Consider the following 12369-nt stretch of genomic DNA (forward strand, 5'->3'; position numbering starts at 1 on the left):
TTGCAGGAATTAGCTTATATAGACACTTTTAGAAAGGAAAAGACTAAGTCCCCCAGATTTTGGAGACTATATATGTTCCTAAAATGAGGTGGTTAATTATCATCCTACTAGAGGTTTACATAACAGTTTTCATATTGACAAAGTTTGGGGTCTATTTCTCCACTTTAAAATTTGAATTAATTTAAGGTCTTGCAAAAATCTCATTTAAATCATACTTTCTAAGGCCTTGGAAAAATCTCATTTAAATCATACTTTTGAATTTCTTTTCACACTGCTGGTTTGGGTGTGACATCTCAGAAATTTACCTCCCTTACACTGTAAACCCACACCTCATGGGTGCAGGATGATTCAGATTAGACATCTGGAATGACATGGCATTAATGGGTGACAGCCCCTGGGGAATTGTCACCTATGACTGCTCACCTGTTCTCTGTTTCTTCTGCTTCTGCCTTGTTCCAGCATGTCCAGACTAAGAGCATGTAGTCCTTCCTTTCCTTATCCTCACCTTTCCTTATCCTCACCTCATCCAGGTGTACTGGTTTGAACAATCATATTTATTCAGTATAACTATATGTCACATAATTCAGTGAGAGCTAATAGATGAAAAATTATATTGAAATCTTGGTAGCTTGAAAAGCCAAAGCATTGTTGTTTAAAATTTTTCTTTCAAAAACATCTATTTTTAATGTTTATTTCAGTTGAGAACATCTCCAAGGTCCATGAAGTCAAGCCTGAGGATTACAATAAAAGTTTATTGATTTGTAAAAAAAAATTTGTTTAGTCAACTTAAGCCATATTTATTTTTGTTCAATAGGTTTCTAGTTAATTTTAAAAGTCACCATCTATTCTTACGATTCAGAGGAAAATGTGTTCTATCATAATTATCAATTTATTTGTGTTTAAAAATTATTTCTAACTAATAATGCATATATATTTTAAATGATCCAGATTATTTTGACACATCTTATTATTGTTTTATAAATATTTTACAGTCCTCATATTTTAATACATGCAATCTTTATCAGTTATTCATGCAATTTAATTCCAGAGAGTGCAATTTTATGGTGAGATATTTCTGGACAGAAGCAGAAGTGGCAAGAACTAAATACAAGTTATGTTTCTCAGCTATTATTTATAATTATAGCTTTGCATATAGAAACATCCATTCCATACCCAAATGGAAAAACTTATAAAAACCTACTTTTTATGCAGAAAATTGATTTGTATCAGCAAGCTTCCATGTAAACATCGACAGAGGTTGATCTGTGTTATGTATCAATGACTAGCAAATTAACAATATTGGGTATAGAAACTTGTGTCTGATTTTCAGTTGTGTCAATTATGTACAAAATAATATTTTTAATGAATATGACTCTACCCTCCTTTAGCTGCTGCACAATTTTGCTCCACAGTAAGGGATTTGAATGTGCTTGAACTTGACAACCACTCTAAGTCCAAACAGTTTGCAAAGTTTCTTGAAGTATTTCTTGCCCTTACTCATATGGATACTTTTATTATGTTATTTTAGTATATTCTGTGCACAGTACAGTCAGTGGGATTCCACCGTAATTTTGCACTGATGAAATTTCAGGGCTGTATTTTCCTCTAAAATCTGCTTAATCCATCCAAATCACTTTCCAACCTGAGAGTCTATTTTCTTGCTTTTTAAAATATGAGTTACACAGTAGCATTTTCACACGGCATAAACAACTTTCCAGTTTATAACTTACTGAGAAGATACAGATAATGTTATGCAAGGTTTACTTTGCTTTTGTATTTTATTGTTTTTGGTGGGAATATAACTCCTCAGTGTTTATGAAATAGTAATGCCAATGAACTAACATGTATAAATATACATTAAAATTATAACATAAAATGAACAAGTATGTATCAATCACTCCACTATGAAATAAAACTTTATCTTCAGACTTGTCTATGCTTTCCTCTCTTCCCCACCTATGTGAGGCATATTTTGCCATTTATTTTATTGCTATACATATTTTGTTCATCAATTATTATTTGGGCTTTAGCAGCAGAATTTATAATCTGAATATATGATGTAGATTATGATTTTAAATTTGCTGCTATAATATTATGATTTATTTTGAATATACTAGGCATAGTGAATTACCTGATGAATTACCAGATGCTGGAGATGTTGGTAATTGAAGACACATGATGATATTCACTTTGGAGCCTTCATTAGCTTTATTTGTATAGGAAGCCATAACATATCTGTGTGTATTCATTATAACTATTAGGTTTCCATGTTTCCATGTCCTAACTTTTTTTTTTTCTTTCTTTTCTTTTTCTTTTTTTTGATGGGAGACTAACAAACAGAGCTAAATTTCATTTTCTGAATTCAGATAGCTCAGAGGTAAATCACAGCTACAGAACCTACTGTTGTATTGTGGAAAATTTATTTCCCATGTAATTTCCATGTCATAATTTCTCCATCTCAATTTGGGGAATAAAAACTAGGCTTATACAGCTGTTGTAAGAAGTAAATGGGGGTGGGGAAAGGAAAACATAGCAGAGTGATTTGAACTCTTACTATGAGTTCAAGAAATGGTAACTGTCCTTATTTTTATGACTGACCTTCATCTCTTCTTTGAAACATCAGTGGAAAAAAAAATGATGAAATGGCATCTAACCAAAATATGATTATGTCCATGTTTTCCTAAAATCTACACTGTGAGATATACTACTAATACATTTCAGTTTTCTATGAGATTGAATTCTAAGAATGCGTGAGCCTGCTAAAAGAGCAACTTGATTTTCTATTAGAGCAGTTCTCAAAGTTGATCCTTTCAGGGGATGCAAAGTCAAAACTATGTTCATAATAATGCTAAGATGTCATTTGCATTTTTCTCTCTCTTATTCTCATAAATTAGATGCTTACAAATGTAGAGTGTAGTTTCCAACCAGCTACATGCTGTATGGTATTATCAGTGATATCACAACAGTTCAATGCAGAGGCAGGTATGGGAATTCAGCATATTTTATTCAGCCAGATATTTTAAAACTTTGCAAAATGTACAACAGTGAGTCTCCTTATTTTTGTAATATAACTTTACAAATAATGTGGTATTTATGGCTACATGTAATGGGTTATTTATTAAGTCTATTTTTAATAAATACATATCTTAATTTTCTCTGTTTTAATTTCTTATATGGTAAATACAAGTGGATAGAAATAACCTACATAACAAAAGCTTTTTGAGTTGTCAATAATTCTGAAAAGTGTAAAAGACTTCTGAGTTCCAAGAAGTTTGACAACCATGTAGGTTTCAATTATAATTCTCTTCTTATTGATGCTTTGTATTGCAGTAAAGTTCTTGCCTTGAGTAAAAGCTTTACCACTCTAGTTATGGTAAAGATTAGGAATATGTGCCGTTTTGTCTTTTTTCATCCCCTGGTGAAGACAGACACTTGTAATTTGTCTTTTCCAGGTCAATCATTAATCTAACAAAGTATAGTAGCACAAGAAAGTGATCCAAAATTTGATTTACCTAGTGAGATTTTTTCTGCTTTGTTTTTCTTTCCATACAGAGAGGATATAAGTAAGAATTACTTGCAGTCTTATAAGAGAGGAGTATTTCCCAGAGGATTTTTTAATCAATACTGCACCTTTAAATACATGAGATGGACTGAGAAAATAATGGATGAAATTCACATTCCTGTCTCAATTCTTTGAGGATTGCTACTCAAGAATAATAGTGTATCATGATACTATATTACATTATGTATTACATATAACATATATATGCCATAATTTATATCAACAATAATATTTGGTTAATGTGTGATTATTAGATGAATATTTGTCAATAACAATATTTTGTGTTGGTGTTGGCCTTCCTCTGACTTAAATTGCCATTACTTTAGCATTTAAATTATGATCAATAGCAAATTATAATCCTATAAAGTGCTCATTTGATAACTAATTAAAGACAATTCAATAAATTTGGTGTTAAAGAAAATCTTTTATTAGTTGATATTATGTTATTCTTTTCCCTTTTTTTAATATAAAAATATTCTTTTTTAACATAGAAGAAATCTTTTCTTTTTTCTTAGCTAAAGAATAATATAGGCAATAATAGATAGTCTATATTGCATTTTTCAACTTGAATAACTCAGCAGGGATGGATTTTTGGTTCATTAATGTTCCCATTTTTGTATCTGTCTTTGGAGCTAAAATCCTTTTCACACACATAGCAACACCAAAACATAATATCTCAATGAGATCTTTATGTTATGTTCAACTAAAACAAGACTGACTTCCTCTCTCGTTCTTCTAGAAGATTTTTTGTGAGTGATGGTGTTAAGCTCTTTATTAGCCACTATTAATCCAGGAAGTGGGTACTATCTGAACGTTATATATATATATATATTGGTCAGAATGATATTATCTAAAACCAATCCTTTTAAGTCAGAATTCAATTTCCTGAACTTTCAAAGATATGCTGAAAAAATTGAATGCAAATCTGCACAATTCATTCCACATTTAAAGATTAACATAGCAAAGGTTATAATGTAATAGACTATTTATTTGCTACGTAGTTAATATTAGGTGAAATCATATGTATAATTATATATATGTGACCATGTATACGTATTTATACATATATGTACACATATATCTGCAAATGGTTATCTTTTGTCAGATTCCGTTTTGATTTGAAAACAGTTCTGTGAGATAATTTAAAGCACAAAAATGTGAGGTTGACATTTGTTTCTAACAGAGAGGTAGGGAATTTGCAAATGAAGATATTGGCAGGTTTCATCACTCTAGTATTGGCATCACAGACAGCCAGTAGAAGGCATGGTCTCTGCCTCATCCAATTGTATGATTCTAAGTCTCATGAATTTAGAAGCCTTACCCTCTGAAAACTCTCCTGTTTCATTTTCAATATTTCACCAATATTATTGTGAAACAGTAGTCTGGTCCTGAGGACCTTAGCAATTTTCTTCTCCAAAAATAATTATACAGGAGGCTTAAGTAGCTGGTTAAGCAGGTGTGCCTTCTGTATTTCCCATGCTCCCCTGCAGCACATAACAGCCTGGAAACACAATGTGAAAATTTCAGACTGCAGGAGTTAACAGCTGACCTGCTTCATTTTTTCCCCACTTTGGTGACACTAGAGATCACAAAGCTAAACAGATGGTGTAACATGTAAGCTTTTTTGCAAGATTTCAATGAAATGTCTATTTGTATCTTGTGTTGGTTGGTCTTAATTAGCCCAACTAATATAGTAATTTATTTGAACCATATCTATAACATATTTGTGTGTGAATAGATTCATAAATATTTCCAAAGAATAGAAAGGACTATGTTTACAAATATGAAAAAATATATATATATATTTTTGCTTTCAAATCATTAGATGTCATATCAAGCCAGAATTTCCTAAAGTAGCTTCAGTTAAATATTAAATATAATTATTAAATATCCTATAGATATTCATTACATTTCATGTTATAATAAATTTAGAAAATATTATGTTATACAGTGAACCACTCTCCTTGGGGTTTGGAATTAGTATATTTAAAAGTTTAGCTTAATTGTACAGTGAATAAAATGGTTTAAATTTCTTCATTTCAGTGGTTACACAAACACTTATTACTGGTAGACCATATGACATATACCCAAACTGTTGTCTACTAAATAAATATTAGGAAATACTTAGATTATATTTGATTACAAGATCATAAAAATATTGTAAAAGAGACCCAGTCATACTGAATCTTTTAATGTGTATTTTGAAATAATATATGTAGTAAAATTAGTTGACAATAAGAATGACTTAGCTTTTAATTTACTAGATTGAAAACTTCTTTACAGCAGATAATACATCTTATATTTCCAGTGCTTTCAAAGTGCTCTACATTTAATAGGCTCTTTAAAATATTTGTCAATACATGAATGAGATATTTCCTCTCTTTGAAAACATTGTATTTCTACACTCCTGCAGACTTCAATCACGACTAGAAAAGAGCTGAAAGGCCAACCCAGAAATAGAGGACACTGTTTCAAACTTAAATATCCATGTGATTAATAAGATAATACACATGAAATTCAGTAAAATTGATTTAGATTACAAAGTCCTGGCAAAGCTGGATTTTGATGTATACATTTAAAAATAATTTTTCAGTTAAACAAAATGTTATAGATCTTACACTTTCATATAAATCATATGATGTTATGAGAGGTATTATCATTTTAAACTCTCTTTCCATTATCACTCATTTGAAAAATGCTTGGAATTCTTCAGTGGGTTCTCCATGGTATAAATTTCTCTTGGCCATGGTAAAAAGACAAACATACAAACAGAAGGTGCTGCTACAGTGGAAATAAAAATGGACTTCAGAAATATGTTGTTCATGTTAGTAATTATTATGTCTTTTAAAAATAGAGGTAGAAATTGCTTTGGAAGCTTCCATTATTATTTTAATTATTTTCTGTGAAATAACTGTACACATGGTTGTGGTTCAATGATTCCTCAAGCTGGTCTATTACCTCTGGCCACCATCACTATTATTACATGCAAGTATTTCTAATTGCAATGCCTTGCCAATAACTGTGGCATTATAGAAAGTAATTTACAGATTCCTATGAATCTGAGTCAAATATATTATTTTCTGACATATTTTAAATCTTGCTTATTTCAAAAAACAACAAAGTTCTCTAATGATAATTATCATGAAATAAAAAGGTAAATTTTTTTCTCCCAAATATTTCTTGTATATGTTTTAAAATTATCTGCAAAATATACTAAATAGCTATGATTTCTCAAGCACATATTCTGTGTCAAAATCATGAAGAGTAAGCATGTCATGGATTGACAGAGAATAATTATTGAGAGCATATATTTTCAAAGACTAAGAGAAGAAACATTTAAATAGATAAAAATGATTTCATATAATGAATCTCATTGTGATTTTAATTAATCTGAAGGTCTCCTATACTTTTAATGGTAGCCTGAAGAATATTATATTATTATTACATATCCATAAGTATTATAAACTAATAATGTTAATGACAGTTATCAGAGTCAAATTATAAGGAAGAGTTGTTTCATATATTTTAAGGAGATGTATATATCACAAATTTGCAGGGTGAGTCCCAAACTGTATTTTGAGCATTGTTTTAGAAAAGTTTGGCTCAAAGAGGTAAAATTACTCATTAAATTTTTCCCAGCAATAAACCAGCAAAGCTAGATCTGTGGTATGTGATCTCTGACTACTTAGTTTTTTTTCCTTCCTTTTATAATGAAAAAATGAAATCAACTTTTAAAATATCCACAGAATTATTTGTTGAATCTCAAGAAAGAAGAGAGTATAAAGAAATATCTGACACATATGTTAATCATGTCATATTTGCTTCAGTAATGATTGCATTTGTATGTTCAAATGTGAACTATCCAAATGGAATAAAATGAGAAGGTAAAGTTACACCAAAACCTCTTTAGTAAACTGGAGTTTAAAGGAGCCTTTACAAAAGATTTGAGGAGCAAGAATACCAAGCACAAAATGCTCATCTTTCGCTAATTTTAATGAATCCAATATTCTAAGATACTTGGCACAGTATCTAGCACATAATAAAGGCTCAATAAATGCGTTCTGATTACTGATGTTGTTATTATTCTGTTTCAATAATTTTAGGAAACTATAACTGGGGAAAAGGAAGTTTTTCTAGAATGGAACATGAAGGCAATTATTTTGGCCATTGCTTATCAGGAATGTAATGATGCTCTATCCACAATTTTCTCCTAAGAATTTAACTAAAGCACATGGTGTATTTGAACACCTGGTCAAACACATTCCTCTTGCCTTTGTGACTAATTAAGAAAAACAAGGACAATAATAAATGAATGTGGATAGCATTTATTGAGTGCAGACTATATTTAAGGAATTGACAAAACTATCCTATTGAGAATTAACAACTATTCCTATTTTTGAGATGAGGAATATGTGACATAAAGAGGGCCTAGGTTACATAATGGTGCAGACTGGATTTGAATCCAGGTCCTTCAAGTTTATAACCCATTTTCTTAAATAATTTATTATATTCCCCTCATAAGGCAATAGTTTTTATAGCCTTTCTTTTTCTAATCTAAATTAGGGTTTATTACATCAATTATGTTTAAGTTTGCTTTAATTTATTTAAATAATTTTAATTTTATACTCTTAAAAGCATTTCCATACATTGTAATGTAACTTCCTGGTTATATATCAGTAATAAATCAAGCTAATGAGGAGTTATAAATGTGTTTAATGGTAGCAGCTTTACAGAAGAATATTGACTTATTAGCAAATAAAGAGTCAAAATAAAAGTGAAAAAGGCAATTATTGAACTGCTGGTCAACACACTTAAAAATTAAGCAAAATGATCACAATAATATAAAAACTAATGGAATTTAGTACCTTCTTCTCTCCATAATATGTTAGCTACTGCAGCATGTTTAAAAGAAAAAGGAGAAAAAGAAAAATGAGTAAAGAAAGATTCAGTTACAAAGAAATATAAATAACTGTTAAAGAGGTCACAGTCACTAAGATAGAACATGCACATAAGAATAGTGAGGGAGAATTCAACAATCTACTTTATACTAATAAAATAATAAAATGCTGAGGGTATATAATGTTCTATTAATGTCTTGAAATAGCCAATTGTTCTTGGGATAAAGATTTTGTTAGTAAACAAAAATCATTTTATGCATCACTGAAAATAATGGGAATTTAAGTTAATTTTATTAAAATACATCTTTAGGACACATATTAGTAGTTAAAATATTTATTTATTTGACAGCATAGTTAAAAGTTGCTAATTGAAACAGTTATAATTTTAGAATTCTCAGTAATCATAAGTAATACTTCAACATAATATGCAATATTCTGCAGCAAGTCGAATTTTTGTAAATACAGGTTTTTGAGTGCAGAAATAGTCTATATTTAAGTAGTATATGTTTTCACATTTTAAGCCAGGATAATAAGATATTTCTAAATATATCTTTATTTCAATGCATAATAATTCTTCATATTAAAGTATCCCTGGAAAAAAGGTTTATTAATTATCATATAGGGACTAAATCAATGGAGAGTTAAAATATTAAGATAGAAATAAAGAAAAATACCAACTAAAATATTCTCAACAATATGCCTTCCTCCCTTCTAATCCAAATTTGTATACTTCTATATAATTTCTTTTTTTTTTTTTTTAAGTATAGTTGTTCTACAATTATATTAGTTTCAGGTGTACTTATATACTTTCAAATCAAAATAATATTAGCAAAAAGAAAATGTAACTAAAGGAAAGAAAAGATCACCCACATCTAATTACTTCCTGCATATGTTAGCCATATTAAGCATAATCACTTTTTAAAAAACTAAACCCTGACTGTCAGTGTAGCAAAGCCAAGACTGGAGTCCAGTGCTCCTAACTGGAGGCTGGAGGTCCAAGTCATGCAATTTTCATCACCTACTATAGTTTTTAAAAAAATACTTTTTTATGGAGTAAGTGTTTTTTGAAATTCTTGGCATTTTTTAATTCCTTAGGAATATTTCTTCAAATATACATGCATGATACATACATCCCTTCAGCACATTTTGGCCACTGTTCTTGTTGCCTATGGTGTGCTTGGAACAAATATGAAAAAGGACAGATCCTAGTCACAAGGAGAGGACATGGACCCAGGAGAGGAGAGAACCATGCTAACAAATAATTGCAACCACATGATAAGTACAATCAAGGAAACAAATACCAGATTCAGTGGCAAGAGCTGGAACAGGATAGCCACCTTCAAGTGGCAGAGGTTGGGCAGTGCAGGGACAGCTTCATTAGGCTGTTGATGCTCAAGCAAGATAATGTCACCCAAGCTTAAAAGGGTACGTCAGGTGCAGGAGGCTCAAGAGGTTCAAGTTATATTAACAGAACATATTAGAACACATTCAGGGAAATCTAAGTAATGGTTATATTTGGAGAGCAAAGATGATAGAAGATACTAGAGAATTTGATTCTCAGAAACTCAGGAAAGTCTTTTGTACACAGTGCAAAGGAGATTAACTTTTCTTCTGTAGGCTCAGGAAAGAATGAGCCATGATTAGATTATTTCTATTTTTCTGGCTTATAAATGAAGATAAGTAGGCATATCTCCATCCTTGCAGTGTGGAATGTGTGCCTATCACGTGCCAGGCACTGTATTCAGAGCTAAGATACACAGGATAGAACAGACCCAGTCTCTGTGCTAATCGAGTTTATACGCTAGTTGATTGGGGAAAAAAAACAAAAAAGGATTCAAATGATGCAATTTCAAATTTACAAAGTTAATGTGTTACCAAAGAAAAGGAACACAGTAATGTGAATGCTTTCTTTTTTTTAATTTATGAATATGTTTTATGTAACTCAACATGCCTAAGATACTACTATTCCAATGTCATAATTTTCTTAAGCTCTTTATTGGAGTATAATTGCTGTACACTGTTGTGTCAGTTTATGCTGTACAACAAAGTGAATCAGCTGTATTTATACATCTATCCCCAAATCCCCTCCCTTCCACAATTCCTTCCCACCCTCCCTATCTCACCTCTTTAAGTCATCACCAGTCGTTGATTTCATCTCCCTGTTTTATGCAGCAGCTTCCCATTAGCTATCATTTTACATTTCATGATATATATATATGTCAATGCAACTCTCTCACTGAGTCTCAGTTTCTCTTTCACCCCACCCCCATGTCCTCAAGTCCATTCTCTATATCTGCATCTTTATTCTTGCCCTGTTAGTGGGTTTATCAGTACCATTTTTTTTTTAGATTCCATATATATCAGTTAGCATATGGTTTTTGTTTTTCTCTTTCTGGCTTGTTTCACTCTGTATGACAGACTCTAGGTCCATCCACCTCACTACTAATAACTCAATGTCATTCCTTTTTATGTCTGAGTAATATATTCCATTGTATATCTGTGCCCCATCTTCTTTATCCATTCATCTGTTGATGGACATTTAGGTTGCTTCCATATCCTGGCTATTGTAAATAGTGTTGCAATGAACATTGTGGTACATGTTTCTTTTTGGATTATGGTTTTCTCTGGGTATATGCCCAGGAGTGGGATTTCTGGGTCACATGGTAGTTCCATTTTTAGTTTTTTAAGGAACTTCCATACTGTTTTCTATAGTGTTTGAACCAATCTGCAGTCCCACCAATAATGCAGGAGAGTTCCCTTTTCTCCACACCCTTTCCAGCATTTATTATTTCTAGATTTTTTGATGATGTCCATTATGACTGGTGTGAGGTGATATCTGATTGTGGCTTTGACTTGCATTTCTCTAATGATTAGTGATGTTGAGCATCTTTCATGTGTTTGTTAGCCATCTGCATGTCTTGTTTGGATGCTTTTAATGAATGGATTAGATATGATCATTGAAACTGGGAGAAATATCTTTAATAGTGATGGTGAAAGTAAAGTCTAAAACATGAATAAGAGGAACACAGAGAGGGTTGTAGGAATAAGATTTCCAGACATAGGAAAAGTATGCACAAACCCTAGTCGGTATGTCAAAGTACTGCTATATTATTATTATTATTATTATTATTATTATTATTAATTATTTTCTCCCTGCTATTTGTGGGATCTTATTTCCCTGACCAGGGAATGAACTCAGACCCTTTGCATTGGGATGGCAGAGTCCTAACCACTGGACTGCCCAGGGACTCCCAAATAACTGTTTTTTAAAGGACTAAGACAGATATTTTTAAGAAAGGCAATCATTTATGAGAAAGTAACAAAAAATACATGGTTTGTAATATTAACACCGGATAAGGTAAAATTCAAAGCACTATATAATGAATTTAAAATTATATAAACTAAAAACATAATATTAAAATATGAAGCAAAACTATTAGGACTAGATATAAAATTTATAAACCAACAATCATATTCTGATTATTTAACTCATCACCTTAGGTATCTGAAAAATTAAGGGAAAAATATAAAGTTTCAATAACACAGATATTATGACTGAATTAGTATTTTTATAATGACTGTTTTGTGATACAAACAGGAAGTGTTTTCAAGTTTGCTGGAAAGATAAGAGTAGTCACAGAGTAACTGGAAAATAGAAAGTCTTTGTGTATTCTGTAGGTATATTCCAATAATCATAAATTGTTTTGCCATTTTCTGACAACAGTAAAGCAAATATGAAAATGAAACCATAGCCACAGAAAGGTAGAGAAAATGAAAAGGCAAAAACTTTGTACCAGATGAAGAGACAAGATAAATCCCCTGAAAAACAACTAAATGAAGAGGAGATAGGCACCCTTACAGAAAAAGAATTCAGAATAATGATAACGAAGATGATCCAGGACTTTGAAA

The 12369-nt window shown here is 31.1% G+C and overlaps 1 protein-coding gene across 3 annotated transcripts in view; it reads right to left on the reverse strand.

Annotated features, from left to right (window-relative positions):
* FSTL5 (follistatin like 5) overlaps positions 1-12369 on the reverse strand; it is an 803737-nt gene that overhangs the window by 112968 nt on the left and 678400 nt on the right. For 2 of the 3 annotated variants that reach the window (XM_057727977.1, XM_057727978.1), the window contains exon 10: positions 8428-8454. The exons of the other annotated variant lie outside the window; for it this stretch is intronic. In XM_057727977.1, coding sequence (XP_057583960.1) covers positions 8428-8454 — 27 coding nt within the window. The remainder of the gene's footprint in view (positions 1-8427; positions 8455-12369) is intronic. 3 annotated transcript variants of the gene reach the window in all.

This window comes from Hippopotamus amphibius, chromosome 3, assembly GCF_030028045.1.
Source record: "Hippopotamus amphibius kiboko isolate mHipAmp2 chromosome 3, mHipAmp2.hap2, whole genome shotgun sequence".
Lineage (NCBI taxonomy): Eukaryota > Metazoa > Chordata > Mammalia > Artiodactyla > Hippopotamidae > Hippopotamus > Hippopotamus amphibius.